Genomic DNA, 20,252 nt, shown 5'->3' on the forward strand with positions numbered 1-20,252 from the left:
CTGTATAACAAATACTGATATTTCCCATTATTGAAATACGGAAGAATAATCTCACGTGACACCGCAGACGGAAGTGTTTTAAACCGTCAAAACTGCGTCAAAAAGACGCACGAACCTGTTTTCGGAAAGAAAAGTGTCACAAACTGTTAAAAACGTACACGAAGAGCACGTGAAGTGTGGTTTTCTTAAATTTTATGAGTTAAAACTCATTGAAGCTGTCTGTATAATGATTGTTTCAACCCTTAAATACAGTGCCTGAGAATTCTTCAATATTCACAAAATAAACATGGTTTTTATGGCCATTTTTAACCTCTAAATGGATGTTATCATACACTCAATCAACAAAATACACCGAAAATACTCAGACAAAGAGCTCAGCTGATTCAAAATCTTGAAGTGAAAATTCTGATAAAAAAAATGATCAGGAGCATCAGTGGCTGTATTCACAAAGGCTGTTAGGGCTAAAAGTAGCTCCTAACTGGCAAATTTAGGAGAAACTCCTAAAAATAATGGGCGTGTCAGTCTTAAATCTAGGACTCCTCGTCTTTTTTCACTAAGAGCAATTCACAAAGGATTTGAAGCCGAAAAGTAGCACCTAACTGTAGGAGAGCTTAAAAGTCCTCCAGAGGACTCCTAACTCAGACTATTCAGAATAAGGTGACCAGATTTCTGACATGAAAATCAGCGACATTTTCGATGTTGAGGTGAAAAATCTGCCATAAACACAAAACCCTGCCAAAAATAAATAAGTTTATACACAACATAACATTTATCGCGACCGCTGGTCTCCTTTTCTTTCCTTTTTCCCGCCTCTAGATTGTTGTTGTTGACGCTGCTGCGTCTGTACGTCATACGACATCGTCTCTAGCGATGCGTTCAATGGCTACCGTAATAACTGGTGTTACTTTGAGTCTGCGCGCATTTCCCCCCATTCAGTGTCAAAATTTGGGACATTTTTGGGGACAGCTTTTGTCCAGGAACAGGTCACCGAAAACTGGGACTGTCCCCGGAAATCGGGGACGTCTGGTTCATCTTATTTCAGAAAGAATCAGAAAATGGCTCCAGCGAGACAGAGTTGCCGATCTGCGGTCTGCAGTCAGGGGTACTTGGGCATGCCCGGTGTGGTCGGTGCTATTGACGGGACGCATGTCAAAATAATTGCGCCATCAACAGACTGGAACTTGACAGGCAGGAACAAACTGGTTGAATATTTTCTAACTTCCTTTAGAAGTGGAAAACATTTAACTAGTTTCTTCCTGCTTATGGTTAAGATCGTATGTGTTTGACCTGGGTTAACCTGACATAAAAATCTAAAGGCCTTATGTAAGTTCTGCTCTGTATTTGAATTGAGAGTAATAATAATAATTAAGAGAGTAGTGTTCAGATCTGAGTATTTAACTTAAAAACAGAGCTTAAACACAATCAGACATGAGTAATGATCCATATAAAAAATCTTTATGTTTTTGTGATGAATATCTAAGTAATGAGCGTATGTAAAACAAATGATGAATTATTTCTGTTGAACCTAACCCATGCTTTTATCTGTATATGTGATCCAGAAAGTATTTAAAACATTGACTGAATGTGAACACAGCAACTTGTTTCCAGTAAGATGATCTGTACTCAAGGAAGTAAACAGCATTTTGTGTCAACGCCTCATCAGGAAGAAAACTTTAATCTGTGAGAATCATTCCAAAAATTCCTCTTTAGGTGCGCCGCAGAAGAGGAGTCGTCTGTTAACTCAGGACCTTCCTACAAACGCTGGCACGGCACCAGGTGGTTATCACAGCAGCCTTCACTGCAGCTTGGGTGGTGAGCAGCACTTGGAATGGTTCTGACCACTTCTGATGGTTCCACTTCTTGGCCCAAAGGCCCTCATCACAACCCCCCATTCAGTGTCAAAATTTGGGAAATTTTTGGGGACAGCATTTGTCCAGGGACAGGTCACGGACAAATTCTTGGTCATGATCTGTACTCCAGGAAGTAAACAGCATTTTGTGTCAACGCCTCATCAGGAAGAAAACTTTCATCTGTGAGAATCATTCCAAAAATTCCTCTTTAGGTGCGCCGCAGAAGAGGAGTCGTCTGTTAACTCAGGACCTTCATACAAACGCTGGCATGGCACCAGGTGGTTATCACAGCAACCTTCCCTGCAGCTTGGGTGGTGAGCAGCACTTGGAATGGTTCTGACCACTTCTGATGGTTCCACTTCTTGGCCCAAAGGCCCTCATCACAACCCCCCATTCAGTGTCAAAATTTGGGAAATTTTTGGGGACAGCATTTGTCCAGGGACAGGACACGGACAAATTCTTGGTCATGATCTGTACTCAAGGAAGTAAACAGCATTTTGTGTCAACGCCTCATCAGGAAGAAAACTTTCATCTGTGAGAATCATTCCAAAAATTCCTCTTTAGGTGCGCCGCAGAAGAGGAGTCGTCTGTTAACTCAGGACCTTCCTACAAACGCTGGCACGGCATCAGGTGGTTATCACAGCAGCCTTTACTGCAGCTTGGGTGGTGAGCAGCACTTGGAATGGTTCTGACCACTTCTGATGGTTCTACTTCTTGGGTCATAGGTCCTCATCACAACCCCGTCACCAGGCTTAAAGAGATGCAGCTCACCGGCTGCTGGATCAGGGAGAGATGCTCGTCATTGGGCTCTGAGTGGACTTGGGACCAAAGTGTTTATATGGAGAGAAACTCAGGGAGATCTGTTACAAACTATGGTAACACACCACATGACTACAGTAAAGAAAAAGAGGCAAAACACCACAAAGTCATAAAAAAAGACCCAAAAAGACCCCTCTCACAGGTGCTGGATGAACTGTATAAGATTATCAACTGGCAAGAAGCCAGTCCTTCGTTCATGTTCCTACAAAGCCTGCCAGTGTTGGGAAAACAATGTCACGGTATTGGCCAGAGTTTGACTCAGGACTTAGCCTCTCAAAATCTTAAGGAAAACACCTTCAAAGTTACTAAAATCAAAGTCAAAAGGGCACTGGAGGCAGAAAAATCCCACTGGAGCTGAACAAGGTTCGATGGAGTTTATTCAGGAAAAAGGAATAAACCAGAGCCTTTCACAAGGGGGAAAAGGACTGATGTTAGAGTTTTAGCCCTCATGTGCAGGCTGCATTTCACTCAATTTCCTGTAAAGCCCCGCCTTTTCTTAAAAATAGAAAACTATGTGCTCTGCAACAATTATATCACACCCACTATTTGTCACCGATGAGTTCGACTCTCAGCCAGCATCTCAGATTTCTTCTGTCTGAGCTATTTGTGTCACGTGTGCTTTCATTCTGTGCCAAGCAGGTTCCAACCTGTACCAGGCAGCACTAAGCTGTTTGGGCCAAATACGACTGAATTTTAAAGAAAGCAAGTATATTTTTGCATAATCCACTCCATGTAGTATATTTTCATACTATGTGTGAGTTAGTTAAATGAAGTGCTTCACTTCATAATAACAATAAAATGAGTAACTTACTTCAGAATGTTGTTGAGTTCACAGTGTCTACTTACTTCAGAGTACATAATGAGATATATATCAATCTGTTCTACACCAGCCTTCAGATCGCTCCTCAGTCCTGTTGATGCCAGCCTTCAAACAGGCTGAGGCGCAAGAAGCCAATGACTCACTTGGTCCAGTGCTGGACCAGCCAATAACACATCATCCTGTCTGACTGCTCATTTGCTTCTGCCCTTTGGACTGGGAAGTTTTGCTCTTGCAAAGGCTTCTGTCACAACTTGGTCCTTCCGTAGATGGTCCAGAACGCGGCGGTGCGTCTGGTCTTGGATCAGCCTAAAAGAACACGTCCCCCCTCTGTTCATTGAGCTCCTCTGGCTGCCCTTAGCCGCCTGCATCAGAGTTCCTGATGTTAGCTACAAAGAGCTTAATGGAACGGCTCCCATCTACTTGAAAGCTCTCACAAAGGCTTCTGTCACAACTGGGTCCCTCCGTTGGTCCCAGGATTGTCGTCTAGCAGCTCCTACACCACGCCTAAGACAATCCAAACTCTGTTCATGTGTCGTCCCACGATGGTGGAATGACCTACCGAGCGCTACCAGAACAGGGGCGTCCCTGTCTATCGTCAAGAAGCTCCTGAAAACCCAGCTCTTCAGAGAGCATCTACTATCCCAGCACTTACCTTGTACTTCCCTCCCCCCTCTATCTCTGCACTTTATCTTTCTGCACTTCTTTCTATGCCTGCACCCTATCTCTACTCTGTCCCCTCTGACATAGTCAGACTAGTGGGTTCCTTCTATGTAGTGTATTGTTAGCTTTATATAGCTTGTTAAATCTTCATTTGCAAGCTTTGGATAAAAGCGTCTGCTAAATACATAAACATAAACATAAACATTTCTAAAAAGCTACTACCATCAGGGGCTACATACCTGAATACGTTCACAAATGCATGAAGAATGTCATATTGGAGTAGCACTCACACTGCCCTCTTCCACCTGGACCAGAAGAACACATGTACACTGTATGTATGGATGCTGTTTATGGACTACTGGTCTGCTTTCAGCACCATAGTTCCACCCAGGCTTGTCCCAACCTCCAGGATCTCTACATCAATGTCTCCTTATGCAACTGGGTGTTGGACAGGTGGAGAGAGTCTGCTGCTTGAGATTCTTGGGGCTCAACATCAGTGAGAATCTGAGCTGGTCACATCACGGAAGGAGCGAGGAAACGACTCCTTTCCACAGCAGCTGAGGAGGTTTGGCATGGACTCCAGAATACTCACCAACTTCTACCTATGCACCAGAGAGTATTCGGTCTGGCTGGTACCACAGTCGTAATTCTCTGGACCACATAGCTCTACATGGGGTGGTCAGATCTGCACATCGCATTACGAGGACTGAACTGCCAGCCATCCAGGACCTCTACAGAAAGCGCTGAAGGAGGAAGGCCCAGTGGATAATCTCTGATCCCAGCCAAGAAGTCTTCATACTCCTGACATCTGCAGGTGGTGCAGGAGCATCCACATCAGCAGGTTCAGATATAGTTTCTACCCACAAGCCATCAGACTACTGACCTTCGTGAATACTTTGCACTCATTGTACATGTTGTATATTTTCTTACTTCTATGCTGTTTGATATTTTTATCCTCCATTTCTATTGTTTTATTTTTCCCTTTATAGTTTAATTAGATGTCACATATGTGTAATATTTCATTCTTATGTGCAATATTTGAAGGAGCTCTGGGTCCAAGAATTTCTTTAGCTGTAACAGACAGGAGCTCATTTCTGCCATATGTAACATAAACTTGTTTTATTGCTTTGAGTTGGAATTAATTCTTTGGAAAGACAGAAATGTTCATCCCTTCATCATCCACAAGACATCTGCTTCCTCGTTTCATTCAACATTCCAGAACCACCTGAAAACGTATAAAAGAGCCGTTCACCTGTTTGTGTTCAGCGTCTCTGAGTCAGGATCCACTGCAGCAAAGGTAACACGGGCATTATTCTCAATTATCAAACAAACCTTTAATGTTAGACAAATTACAGTTAATCTGTCTGCACAGTTGTTGATGTTCTGATCGTCTACTTTTATTTCTTTAATGTCTCTCCTCAGATGGCATCAGGTTTTCACTTGGTTTTCTTCTTCTGTTTCATCAGTGGCCTACTGATTGTTGACAGTGTAAGTAAAACTAACTCACTTTCATGGTCTTTCATTTCCACTGTTTCTACTTTCCTCCTCTGAGACAGAGCAACACTCAGCTCACTCTCAACTACCGTTGGGACAAAAGAGAAAAGATTAAAATTAAATGATGATCTCTGAAGTTTGCTTTAACCCAGAGCAACTTTCTAGCATAACTTTTACTTGTTTTATCAGTGATAAGGAATGCTCCAGAGCAGAACTATAGTATTAGTTGTTAGCAGGTTGTTCACAGGTGTAAGAAGGTATGAAAATAAAAGCAGCAGCTGTTATCAAATCTAACGTGGGAGCACAACAGCAGTTAAACTCATATAACACACATTCAAGCCCAACAGAGTACTGTAGCTTCATAACTAACATATTTTTAGTCTAAATACAAGATGGGAACATGTTCCTGTTGAAAAGTAAAAACTCTTCATTGGTTTCCATGTGTTTTTGTCTTCACTGGGGTCTGTCCAGGATGCAGATGAAGTGCCAGGTAAGTGGTTCTAATTTTATTTCCTGTTGAGCTTCAAGAAGCAGATTCTCAGAAAAATAAAAGATTTTGATGGCAGGAATCAAAGATAAAAGTGCAGCTTTGATCATGGATCAAATTCCTATATTTTGCACTTTTATCTTCTGTCTAATATAAACACTGTGACAGTTCCTCCTGGCTGTTCCTCTGGCTGTCCTCCTGGTTGGACGCAGTTCGGCTCTCGCTGTTTCATTTACTACCGCACATCAAGGACTTGGATTGATGCAGAGGTCAGTGAAAAAACAAAGACATTGATTATTGCTGAAGGAACGAGTCAACTGTGAAATATTGTGAAATATTTACTGAGTTTTCCAAAACAAAAACTAATATGGTTTTAGATGAACTGAGCTCAATAAGTGTCCCACAACAGTTCCTGCCTGAACATTTCCTTCCTGCTGCAGTGGAGCTCTGAATTTATCATTGATATCATGGCAGAGATACAAGCTGTGAGATATCCAAGGCTGATGACCTGCCACCCTCTGTTTTGATTGTCAGCATTTTTGCATGTCTATTGGTGGGAATCTGGCTTCAATCCACTCTGCTGATGAGAGCCTCTTCCTCAGTAACCTGGTTAAGAGAGTGACCGGCGCTCATCACCTTACTTGGATTGGAGGCTTCGATGCGGTCGCAGTAAGTTACACGGTGCAATTTATCAAATCAGGTTTCTACTTAATGTGTTTGAGTATTTTACATTAATATAATACAATTATTCATTTGTAATGTTTTGTTGACACATAACTCAAACACTAACTTAATAAATGGTCTTTTATGAGGCAGCAGGTTTCACCATTGTTAAATCTGATTATATAACACATGTCTCCATACTACACATTGTATGTCCTCTTTCAGGAGAAAAGGTGGCAGTGGAGTGATGGATCACACTTTAACTACAGGCGCTGGCATGAAGGGCAGCCTGACAATGCTGGAGGAAATGAGCACTGTCTTGACATAAATTTCGGAGGTACAAACAGAGGTTACTCTACACTTTATGGACAACATATGGACACTGACAGTGTTCTCACTTTTTATGTCGACATCACATGAAGTCGCAGTGACAGCAGAATGTTTAAATATCAACACTTCATTTTCACTGAAGAGCTCAATTACAACTGATATGTGAACAAACTATTTACAGGAAATAACATGAAACTAACTCATTCAAGCTGCTGTTGGCTACGATGAACCCAGAGCACCATCATGCATCAGCAGCAGCTGGCATTTGGCTTTGTGTTTTAGTAGCTAATTAATAACACAGTCTCACCCCAAACTGGACCGGAGGTCTACTGCATGTGGTTTATAAGAGACAGTGTTGCTATGAACTACTTTAGATTCGGGTGCTTGTTCCCATGTTTAAATCTGTCAAAATGACAGACGTCTTTCACATTTTTCCAATTTTTAATGATGGAAAATATTTCCCTAACAAAACTCTTGGCACAAAGTATTTGTTTTAAGATGTTGGTTTTTATTGAGATATTTGGAGACATCACAGCCCACTTTGTGCTGTAGGGTCACAGTGTCGTGTTTAAGAAGCATTTGAACATTTACAGACAGAGATATTCAACACACTCTTATGCACTGGAACAGGAACAAGCTTGTGTAAAACCTAAATTAATGCATGTTTCTCCATGTTTGTTTTTCCAAAATATCCCTGAACAGGAAAGTACTGGAACGACAGACCTTGTACACATAGAATTCCTTTCATTTGTGGCAAGAAGCTGTGATGCATCCGGCCATGTCAGCAACAAGGATAATCTCAGGCCTCATCACTCTTTTCTGTTCTAATCAAACACCTCCAGATTAACACAGAGCAGCAGAGCTCTTATGATTATGATTTATGATTGTTTTTCATCATATATTAACTCTGCAGTTATTAATTTGACTGTAGACGTTATCTGCATGTTCAATAAAAATCCTCCAAATGCTGTTCTGAATCACTCTTTGTACTGTGATTTCTTGTGTCCTTTCTATGGTTTTATGTTTTTGGTGCAGCTGACTGAAGTTATCTGTGTGAACAGCCTACATTAGAGGCTTCTTCTCTGCCCACAACGTGCATGTTTACAAGACACTTGAGGGAAACTGAACACTTAATGATGCTTGAGAGAAATGAATCATTGTTTGCCTCTATTGTTCTTGAGCTGCCATGATTAGTACCTTTGCATAGTCTATTTAATGAGTTAAAAGTTCCCCATTTTACTTGCTTCAGTTTGGGGGACTTTTATCAGTTAACCGTGCCCCATTCTTACTTGCCTCACTATGGGGGCTAGATTTCCTGGCCTGGAACACTCAGCCACACTTAAGCAGTCCTCCTTAGGCACACACTCCCACTGACACCCGCAGGAGCACCAGTTCCAATCCGGTCTATAATTGGACCATCCGCAAAAATCAGTCCAATTCAGGACACTTTTTAAATTATGAAAGTGTTCCAAAGTTAATCCTTTGTTTACATGCTGCATTTTCAAACACTTTTAACTGATAAAAAGTGTGCCATATTTACTACATTCACTTTGGGGCACTTTTATTTGTTAAGGGTGCCCCATAATTACTTCATTTGGATCACTTTTAACTGATGAAAAGTGTCCCATTCTTACTTGCTTCACTTTGGGGAACCTTTATTGGTTAAGGGTGCCCCATAATTACTTCATTTTGGAACACTTTTAACTGATTAAAAGTGTGCCATATTTACTTCCTTCACTTTGGGGTACTTTAATGAGTTAAAAGTTCCCCATTTTTACTTAATTCAGTTTGGGGAACTTTTATCAGTAAAAAGTGAACCATGTTTACTTGCTTCAGTTTGGGGAACTATTATTAGTCAAGCATGCCCCATTCTTACTTGCCTCACTTTGGGGGCCAGATTTCCTGACCTGGAACACTCACCCACACTTAAGCAGTCTTCCTCGGGCACACACTCCCATTGACACCCGCAGGAGCACCAGTTCAAATCCGGTCTATAATTGGACCATCCGCAAAAATCAGTCCAATTCAGGACACTTTTTAAATAACGAAAGTGTTCCAAAGTTAACCCTTTGTTTACATGCTGCATTATCGAACCCTTCTAACTGATAAAAAGTGTGCCATATTTACTTCCTTCATTTGGGGCACTTTTATTTGTTAAGGGTGCCCCATAATTACTTCATTTTGGAACACTTTTAACTGATTAAAAGTGTCCCATTCTTACTTACTTCACTTCGGGGAGCTTTAATGAGTTAAAAGTTCCCCATTTTTACTTGCTTTAGTTTGGGGAACTTTTATTAGTTAAACGTGCCCCATTCTTACTTGCCTCACTTTGGGGGCTAGGTTTCCTGGCCTGGAACACTCAGCCACACTTAGGCAGTCCTCCTCGGGCACACACTCCCGTCGACACCCGCTGGAGCACCAGTTCAAATCCGGTCTATAATTGGACCATCCGCAAAAATGAGTCCAATTCAGGACACTTTTTAAACTACGAAAGTGTACCAAAGTTAACCCTTTGTTTACATGCTGCATTTTCAAACCCTTTTAACTGATAAAAAGTGAGCCATATTTACTTCCTTCACTTTGGAGCACTTTTTTTGGTTAAGGGTGCCCCATGATTACTTCATTTTGGAACACTTTTAAATGATGAAAAGTGTCCCATTCTTACTTGCTTCACTTCGGGGAGCTTTAATGAGTTAAAAGTTCCCCATTTTTACTTGCTTCAGTTTGGGGAACTTTCATCAGTAAAAAGTTCCCCATTTTTACTTGCTTCAGTTTGGGTAACTTTTATGAGTTAAACGTGCCCCATTATTACTTGCCTCACTTTGGGGGCTAGGTTTCCTGGCCTGGAACACTCAGCCACACTTAAGCAGTCCTCCTCAGGCACACACTCCCGTCCAAGCCCCCTGGTACTTTGCAAAAAAAACAGGCTCCAGGACTCCACTTTGGTCTATTTCCCCCGAGAAAAGTTTCCCAACTTCGGCCGGCTTACCTCCCCAGAGCCGCCCTCATCAGCTGCCTCGACCGACCTCCAGGAGCCAGGCTCCAATTTGGCATAGTTTTCCCCCGAGAAATTAAGTACCCGAGATCAACACTTGATATTTATATTGCTCACTGAGGATAATGTTGCTCCCAGTACGTTGTCTAATGCAAGGTTGAGCAGAGCAAAGTCACGTTCCCTGACTTTCCCTGACGTTCCCTGACTCCTTTGCTGGCAGTGTTGAGTGGCTCCTGGCTTGTTGGCTGTAGCTGTAAGCATGTTGGTACACTGTTGAGAACTGAGACTCTACTGGATTGGCAGGAGGTGGATTAAAGTGAGAACTCGTTGCCGTTGCTGGGCCACTAGGAAGTTGCAACTCCAAAAACGATGCCACCTGCGGTGTAGAATGGGTCAGAGGTGCTGAAGTGATGACATGTGCTGAAGGATGTGGCACAGGTTGTGTTGCAGGAGTGGGTGCTAATGCCGGGCCATGTTTTAGTCTCACAGACCTGTGGGCCTTGGGTACTGAAACCTGGAGCTGAGCTGTTGGGTTTGCCAGTTGAGCATGTATCGCTGGGGTGGCAGCAGGTTGCAGCATTTGCTGTGGTCCCATAGGAAGCACTGTAGAGACCGGAATAACTGGTTGCATAACTTGTGGGGGGGGAATAGGCAGGTACAACGCAGGAGCAGGTGTTGAAAGTAACTGAGTTGACAGCGAGGGCTGGGTAGTAGATGGAAGCATGTCGGCCTGCCTCGTCTGCGCTGGCGTGGATAAGTCTTGGAAAGCATCTGACTTGTCAGAGTGCGCAGATGAAGGTGTAGCCCTCCAAGATAGCAGCTTGTGCAGTCGAGAGACCCTTTTGGATATGTACCAACTGAGTAACATGTGTGCCTACTGGATCTGCTATGTCTGTATGAACCTCTGTGGGATGATCTGCCTGCATTACTGCTGTGGTGGCTGCTAGAGTGGGAAACAGCAGTGGGTGGATCTGGGTGCACAGATGGCTGGACTCCAACCTGGTAATCCTCCAGATAAAGCAGGTCAGATGTGCTGTCTCTGTGGATGTCTTCGGGGCTCTGCACCGCCTGATGCTGCATCGTCCACGATACTCTTCTATAGTTGCACTCCATCCGGCTCGAAGGACCAATGTTTGAGGGGGGAGACTCAGAAAGAAGGATTGCTGGTTGAGGCGGTGGATTATGGACTATGAATCCGATTAGAGAATCAAGGCACTTGGACAGAGAGATCTGATGTGTCTTCTTTAATGTATGTTGTTGAACTTTCACATTACTGTACAACATATGCACGTGTTTGGTCTGAAAATATATAGAAAGCAATAAAATGTATCAGAAAAATGTTCATAATTCATCGCCAGGCGTGGCACGCCTTTTGAAGTCCTGTGTGATAATGGTACCAACTTTGTTGGGGGAGACCAGGAGTTACGCAAGGCCATGTTCACTTTGGAACAGTTTCGTCATTGAAAAAGTGTGCCGAATTGGACTCATTTTGGCGGATGGTCCAATTTGGCACACTTTTCTGATGGCATGGGTGGAACCAGGCCCTTCGTTTACATGCTGCATTTTTAACCCTTAACTGATAAAAAGTGTGCTTTTAAAAAAGTAAAAGTATTTACTTGCTTCACGTTGTGGCACTTTATTGGTTAAGAGTGCCCCATGCTTACTTCATTTTGGAACACTTTTAGCTGATGAAAAATGTGCCATTCTTACTTGGTTCAATTAGGGAAACTTTTATCAGATAAAAGTGCCCTAAACACTCCCATCGGCACCCGCTGGAGCTCCAGTTCCCATCCAATGCCTCTCGAAACCTCCAGGAGCCAGGCCCCAATTTCGGACACTATTTCAGTCAGGGAAATGCTCCACAGAACATCCATTGTTGCCCTTTGCTCATGGCCAAGTAGAAAGTCCTTGTGAAATGTTGCTATGTGTTGTATATATACTGCACATCACATTTGGTGCAGAGCGCTCCATATTTAAGAATCCAGACCCCCTCAGCCGTAGATAAGCACTCCTCCTCGGGCACACACTCCGGTCGGCATCTGCTGGAGCTCCGGTTCCCATCCGGTCTATAATTGGTCTATCTGCAAAAATGAGTCCAATTTGGGACACTTTTTCATAGATGAAAGTGTTTAAATGTGAACCCTTTGTTTACATGCTGCATTTTTGGACCTTTTAAATGGCTAAAAAAACGGCTTCATTTTGGGAAAGTTTTGTTGGTTAAAAGTGCCCCAAAATTATTTAATTTTGAAACACTTAACTGATAAAAAAATGTGCCATATTTACTTGCTTCATTTTAGGGGACTTTTATCGGTTAAGAGTGCTCCAGGCACTGATAAATACTGTGAAATTCTTACTTGCTCCAGTTTGGGACAGTTTTAACTGATTAAAAAGTTCCCCATTCTTACTTGCCTCACTTTGGGGGCTAGAGTCCCTGGCTTTGAGCCACATTTAGGCACTCCTCCTCGGGCACACACTCCCGTCCTGGCCCCGTTACTTCATGATACTTTGTAAAAGAACCACGCTCCAGGTCCCCCTGACCTGGCAACCTCACCCACAATTATGCACTCCTGCTCTGGCACACACTCCTGTGCAAGCCCCTGGTACTTTATGGTACTTTGTAAGGGACCGGCAGAAGCAGCCCTCATCCACCGCCTCAACCGACCTCCAGGACCTAGGCTCCAATTTGACACACTTTTCCCAAGAAAAAAGTGTCCGAAATTCAGCCCAGACAAGCCGCCAGCACCCGCCCTTGAGTACCCCGGTCAGGTATCCACTTCCTCTCCAAACCTTCAGGAACAATGCCTACCAGCCGGCCTTGTGCACCCACACTTAAGCACCCATCCTAGGATTGAAACATCCATTCGCACCCGCAGGAACTCTGCGCCTCTGGTACTATGAAACTTTTAAAACGTTGGCCAAAAAATACTTTTCTCAATTTGGGCCACTTTTTAAAAAGTTAAGCACTCCTCCTTGGGCACAAACTCCCCAGAGCCCCATGGTACTTGATAATCCTTTGTAAAAGAACCAGGCTCCAGGCCCTTCGACATGTCCAAAGCGTTGGTGTCACCCATCTTCAGAGCGTTGAGTATTGCACCTAGGTCACTCTGGACAAAATAACGTGGCTGCCCGTACTTATCTTGTAGAGCCTGCCTAGGAAGCCTGTGTTCCTAGGCAAGCTGCAGCGCGCTTGGGAGCTTGATGTGTCTGATCAACACTTGATATTTATATTGCTCACTGAGGTGAAAGTTGCTCCCCAGCAAAGTCACTCTCCCGACCACTCTCAAACACTGGAAGGGAAGGTTGAGGGATTCCAAGGGCTGATGAAAAGAGTAACTCGGCTCCCAGGAGAGGTGTGTAACCAGGGTAGGGAGCAGAGAGAACTGAAGCAGTCAGTTGACCGTGGTGACTCGTGAAGAGTGGTGGAGCTCCTTTGCTGGCAGAACACTGCCGCTGTAAGTGTGTTGGTACAGTGTTGAGAACTGAGACTCTACTGGATTGGCAGGACATGGATTAAAGTGTGAACTCGTTGCTGGGCCACTAGGAAGTTGCCACTCCAAAAACGATGCCACCTGCGATGTAGAATGGGTCAGAAGGGCTGAAGTGATGACATGTGCGGAAGGATGTGGCACAGGTTTTATCACAGGAGTGGGTGATCATTTTTTAGTCTCACAGACCTGTGGGCTTTGGGTAATGAACCTTGGAGCTGAGCTGTTGGGTTTGCCAGTTGAGCATGTATCGCTGGGGTGGCAACAGGTTGCAGCATTTGCTGTGGTCCCGTAGGAAGCACTGTAGAGACCGGAATAACTGGTTGCATAACTTGTGGGGGGGGAATAGGCAGGTACAACGCAGTGTTGAAGGTAACTGAGTTGACAGCGAGGGCTGGGTAGTAGATGGAAGCATGTCGGCCTGCCTCGTCTGCGCTGGCGTGGATAAGTCTTGGAAAGCATCTGACTTGTCAGAGTGCGCAGATGAAGGTGTAGCCCTCCAAGATAGCAGCTTGTGCAGTGTCGAGAGACCCTGAGTGGGATATGTACCAACTGAGTAACATGTGTGCCTACTGGATCTGCTATGGCTGTATGAACCTCTGTGGGATGATCTGCCCGCATTGCTGCTGTGGTGGCTGCAAGAGCAGGAAACAGCAGTGGGTGGATCTGGGTGCACAGATGGCTGGACTCCGACCTGGTAATCCTCCAGATAAAGCAGGTCAGATGTGCTGTCTCTGTGGATGTCTTCGGGCCTCTGCGCCGCCTGATGCTGCATCGTCCATGATACTCTTCTATAGTTGCACTCAATCCGGCTCGAAGGACCAATGTTTGAGGGGGGAGACTCAGAAAGAAGGATTGCTGGTTGAGGCAGTGGATTATGGACTATGAATCCGATTAGAGAATCAAGGCACTTGGACAGAGAGATCTGATGTGTCTTCTTTAATGAATGTTGTTGAACTTTAACATCACTGTACAACAAATGCACGCATGTGTGTGGTCTGAAAATGTATGGAAAGCAATTAAATGTATCAGAAATATGCTCAAAATATAATTTAACAGTTAAATCAGAATAAACATTCATAAATAAACTGCCATATGATCAAAAGCTTACCAGTAATATCCCTTACTTAAGTCCAAACTGTTACTTAAGCATAACACAACAACAGAAATGCAATATAATTGGTGGAGGAGACTGTACAAATTCCAACATAATGTCAGCCGAGGCAGGGCATACTTAACCTTGGAGCCTTACATATTGAAGTAACCACACAAAATACTTTCATGTCACACAAACTGGAATAAATCATCAACAGATCCATGACTAAGAATTAAAAAGCACTTACATTTCCTCATGAGTGCAGAAAAGGTATGAGAAACAAACAGAAAGTCCAAGCAGCTTCACACAGTCTGCTCACTTGCTGGTCTGCTGCTCATTTGTGTGGCTGAACATGTTCTGACCTGTTCAGTCGCATTACTGCCTTTCACCAGTAGATGGCGTTTCACCTGTTGGCTTTCTCACAAACACTGAGGTCCAAACGTCACCGGCCTGGTCTCCCAACAGTTACAAAGTGAACTTTATTCTAAATCGTGTATTTGGATTTTTTCAGGATTGATTGGTTCATTATTGATTCAATATAGATTGAATTTAAAGCATGAATTTGATGATGTCATCTTCAGTTTGTTCAGATGCAGCTTTGCAAACCTAAGCTGTGCTGCCATGTTCTTTTTAGAGAGAAGAAGCTTCCTCCTGCAGCCCTTCCAAACAAGCCATCCTTGTTCAGTCTTTTTCTAACTGTGCTGTCATGACCTTTAACCTTTAACATGCTAACTGAGGCCTGTAGAGTCTGAGATGAAGCTCTTAGCTTTTTGACCTTGGGGTGAACTCTCTGGGACGTCCAGTCCTGGGAAGATTGACAGCTGTCCTGAATGTTATCCACATCTAAAGGAAGTTAGATAACAATCAACCAGTTTCTTCCTGCCTGTCAAGTTATGATTATATCTGTTTGACCTGGGTTACCTTTACAGGCCTAAAGGCCTTATGTAAGTTCTGCTCTGAATTAGAATTAAGAGTAAGAAAAATATGAAAACTAACAACCAGAAAGTTACTGTAGTTTCAGAATTACCTTATTGTGTTCAGATCTGAGTATTTAACTTAAAAACAGAGCTTAAACACAATCAGATATGAGTAATGATCCATATAAAAAAATCATCTTTTATTTTTAAACCTGTTATGTTTTTGTGATGAATTTCTGAGTAATGAGCGTATGTAAAACTAATGATTAATTATTTCTGTTGAACCTAACCCATGCTTTTATCTGTATATGTGATCCAGAAAGTATTTAAAACATTGACTGAATGTGAACACAGCAACTTGTTTCCAGTAAGACGATCTGTACTCAAGGAACTAAACAGCATTTTGTGACAATATCTCATCAGGAAGAAAACTTTAATCTGTGAGAATCGTTAAAAAAAATTCCTCTTTAGGTGCACCGCAGCAGAGGAGTCGTCTGTTAACTCAGGACCTTCCTACAAACGCGGCACCAGGTTTTTATCACAGCAACCTTCACTGCAGCTTGGGTGGTGAGCAGCACTTGGAATGGTTCTGACCACTTCTGATGGTTCCACTTCTTGGCCCACAGGTCCTCATCACAACCCCGTCACCAGGCTTAAAGAGATGCAGCTCACCGGCTGCTGCATCAGGGAGATGCTTTCACCTGTGAGTGGGTTAGTCATACTAATTCCTCCAAAGGAACAGTCAGCTCTATGAAATAGACTCATATTCCACTCCTAGACCACAAGACCTTATCAGGCCTTAGATTTATAGAGGCTTTTTCCTGGGGAACAACAAGCCTTCCTCCTAAATCTACCTGCATCTCCCAATCACAAGCATCCTCTAAGCTGCCTTGCCTCCTTATTATCTTATTAACTTTCTCCCCCTCTTGAACAAACTGAATTGCCACTCTCTTCACCTTAGACCCTCCTAAATTCACCTGCCTTTGTTTATCTTCAATACCTGCAGCAAAGCTTCTTAATACTTGGTTATGTTGCCACGTATACCGGCCTTGTGACAGACTAACCTTAAAACCTGACAGAATTTGCCTTAGAGTTGCAGTACCTGAACATAATGAACATAACGGGTCTCCATTTACCCAGAGTTTTAGGTTCTGTTGAGTTGGCAATACATTGATATTTTTGTCCTCCATTTCTATTGTTTTATTTTTCACTTTTTTATTTGAATTAATATCATAATTTAATGTGGCCTTGTGATGGACTGGCGACTTGTCCAGGGTGTACCCCGCCTCTCGCCCGATGACTGCTGGGATAGGCTCCAGCCCACCTGCTACCTGACCGACGGATTGACGGTATAGAAAATGGATGGATGGATCATAATTTTAAAAAAGTGGTAGACGTCACAACCAAGAGCTTATTTCACATGACATCTGCTTCCTCATTTCATTCAACATTCCAGAACCACCTGAAAACGTATAAAAGCGCCGTTCTCCTGTTTGTGTTCAGCGTCTCTGAGTCAGGATCCACTGCAGCAAAGGTAACACGGGCATTATTCTCAATTATCGAACAATCATTTAATGTTAGACAAATTACAGTTAATCTGTCTGCACAGTTGTTGATGTTCTGAACGTGACTACTTTTATTTCTTTAATGTCTCTCCTCAGATGGCATCAGGTTTTCACTTGGTTTTCTTCTTCTGTTTCATCAGTGGCCTACTGATTGTTGACAGTGTAAGTAAAACTAACACACTTTCATGGTCTTTTATTTCCACTGTTTCTACTTTCTTCCTCCTCTTTAACCCAGAGCAACTTTCTAACATAACTTTTACTTGTTTTCTCAGTGATAAGGAATGCTCCAGAGCAGAACTATAGTATTAGTTGTTAGCAGGTTGTTCACAGGTGTAAGAAGGTATGAAAATAAAAGCAGCAGCTGTTATCAAATCTAATGTGGGAGCACAACAGCAGTTAAACTCATATAACACACATTCAAGCCCAACAGAGTACTGCAGCTTCATAACTAACATATTTTTAGTCTAAATACAAGATGGGAACATGTTCCTGTTGAAAAGTAAAAACTCTTCATTGGTTTCCATGTGTTTTTGTCTTCACTGGGGTCTGTCCAGGATGCAGGTGAAGCGCCAGGTAAGTGGTTCTAATTTTATTTCCTGTTGAGCTTCAAGAAGCAGATTCTCAGAAAAATAAAAGATTTTGATGGCAGAAATCAAATTAAAAAGAGCAGCTTTGATCATGGATCAAATTCCTATATTTTGCACTGATGATCTTCTGTCTAATATAAAAACTGTGACAGTTCCTCCTGGCTGTTCCTCTGGCTGTCCTCCTGGTTGGACGCAGTTCGGCTCTCGCTGTTTCATTTACTACCACACATCAAAGACTTGGATTGATGCAGAGGTCAGTGAAAAAACAAAGATATCGCTTATTGCTGAAGGAACGAGTCAACTGTGAAATATTTCCTGAGTTTTCCAAAACAAAAACTAATGTGGTTTTAGACGAACTGAGCTCAATAAGTTTCACACAACAGTTCCTGCCTGAACATTTCCTTCCTGCTGCAGTGGAGCTCTGAATTTATCATTGATATCATGGCAGAGACACAAGCTGTGAGATATCCAAGGCTGAGGACCTGCCTTCATGCCTATGATTGTATATATTTATATCTCTATATTTGGTTCCTTGTACAGACATTCAGTGACAATACTTGAAGAACTTGAAGAAAACTTCCCCCCACTCTGTTTTGATTTTCAGCATTTTTGCATGTCTATTGGTGGGAATCTGGCTTCAATCCACTCTGCTGATGAGAGCCTCTTCCTCAGTAACCTGGTTAAGAGAGTAACCAGCTCTCATCACCGTACCTTGGTTGGAGGCTTTGATGCGGTCGCAGTAAGTTACACAGTGCAATTTATCAAATAAAGGTTTCTACTTAATGTGTGATATCAGCAAGTCATCGGTCCACCTAATGTGAGAGATTATTTTGCATTAATATAATACAATTATTCATTTGTAATGTTTTGTTGACACATAACTCAAACACTAACTTAATAAATGGTCTTTTATGAGGCAGCAGGTTGCAGCATTGTTAAATCTGATTATATAACACATGTCTCCATACTACACATTGTATTTCCTCTTTTAGGAGAGAAGGTGGCAGTGGAGTGATGGATCACACTTTAACTACAGCCACTGGTATCCAGGGCAGCCGAACAACCATGGAGGAAATGAGCACTGTCTTGAGATCATTTCCGGAGGTACAAACAGAGGTTACACTACACTTTATGGACAACATATGGACACTGACAGTGTTCTCACTTTTTATGTCGACATCACATGAAGTCGCAGTGACAGCAGAATGTTTAAATATCAACACTTCATTTTCACTGAAGAGCTCAATTACAACTGATATGTGAACAAACTATTTACAGGAAATAACATGAAACTAACTCATTCAAGCTGCTGTTGGCTACGATGAACCCAGAGCACCATTATGGTTGGCCTTGACTTAAAATGGGTGCTGGCTTGAGCAAAGTCAAACAAAGGAGACTGCTGCAGCAGCAGCTGGCATTTGGCTTTGTGTTTTAGCCTCAGAAAGACAACTTTACATGTATTCATTTTGCTCCAAATGTCACGGAGAGAACTCTTGCTATGAACTACTTTAGATTCTGCTGCTTGTTCCCATGTTTAAATCTTTCAAAATGACAGACGTCTTTCACATTTTTCCAATTTTTCAATAATGGAAAATATTTCCCTAACAAGACTCTTGGCACAAATATAAGTATTTGTTTTAAGATGTTGGTTTTTATTGAGATATTTGGAGACATCACAGCCCACTTTGTGCAGTAGGGTCACAGTGTCGTGTTTAAGAAGCATTTGAACATTTACAGACAGAGATATTCAACACACTCTTATGCACTGGAACAGGAACAAGCTTGTGTAAAACCTAAGTTAATGCATGTTTCTCCATGTTTGTTTTTTTCCAAAACATCCCTGAACAGGACCGTACTGGAACGACATTCCATGTACACATGGACGACCTTTTATCTGTGGCAAGAAGCTGTGAAACATCCGGCCATGTCAGCAACAAGGATAATCTCAGGCCTCATCACTCTTTTCTGTTCTAATCAAACACTTCCAGATTAACACAGAGCAGCAGAAATCTTATGATTATGATTTTTTTTCATCATATATTAACTCTGCAGTTATTCATTCGACTGTAGACTTTATCTGCATGTTCAGTAAAATCCTCCAAATGCTGTTCTGAATCACTCTGTGTTCTGTGATTTCTTGTGTCCTTTCTATGGTTTTATGTTTTTGGTGCAGCTGACTGAAGGCATCTGTGTGAACATGTGGGCCTACATTAGAGGCTTCTTCTCTGCCCACAGCGTGCACGTTTTCAAGACACTTGAGGGAAACAAATTATTGTGTTGGTCCAACCAAAGTTGAACAGAATCAAGCTTCTCAAATCTGGACTAACAGTCCCAGATGATGCAGCTGTGGATGGAATCACTCCAGCATGTTTATACTGAACTGGTATCAAATGGGCCTTAGAGCTCTATAAATGCTCCAAAGCTCTATCTGTTTGCATAATTTATGAAGACCAGTGAAGTGTATGTGTCATTTAAAGCATTTCT

At 42.6% G+C, this 20,252-nt stretch overlaps 1 protein-coding gene across 1 annotated transcript; it reads left to right on the forward strand.

The window, feature by feature from the left end:
- The first annotated feature begins 6,315 nt into the window (after positions 1-6,315).
- Positions 6,316-19,838, forward strand: LOC140272053 (galactose-specific lectin nattectin-like). The gene is made up of 4 exons (XM_072367369.1): positions 6,316-6,399; positions 6,665-6,799; positions 18,761-18,872; positions 19,617-19,838. Exons 2-4 carry the CDS (start codon positions 6,674-6,676, stop codon positions 19,679-19,681), a joined length of 303 nt encoding a protein of 100 aa, XP_072223470.1. The 5' UTR covers positions 6,316-6,399; positions 6,665-6,673; the 3' UTR covers positions 19,682-19,838.
- Positions 19,839-20,252: the final 414 nt, after the last annotated feature.

The sequence above is a fragment of the Leuresthes tenuis genome, unplaced genomic scaffold (genome assembly GCF_036924035.1).
Source record: "Leuresthes tenuis unplaced genomic scaffold, fLeuTen1.0.hap1 SCAF_16, whole genome shotgun sequence".
Classification (NCBI taxonomy): domain Eukaryota; kingdom Metazoa; phylum Chordata; class Actinopteri; order Atheriniformes; family Atherinopsidae; genus Leuresthes; species Leuresthes tenuis.

Excerpts from the sequence above, each read along its gene's own strand:
- LOC140272053 (XM_072367369.1), top strand. The coding sequence starts at position 6,674 with ATGTCTATTGGTGGGAATCTGGCTTCAATCCACTCTGCTGATGAGAGC. Across the intron at positions 6,800-18,760 it reads GAGGCTTCGATGCGGTCGCA|GAGAGAAGGTGGCAGTGGAG; the intron begins GTAAGTTACACG and ends TTCCTCTTTTAG. Across the intron at positions 18,873-19,616 it reads TCTTGAGATCATTTCCGGAG|GACCGTACTGGAACGACATT; the intron begins GTACAAACAGAG and ends ATCCCTGAACAG.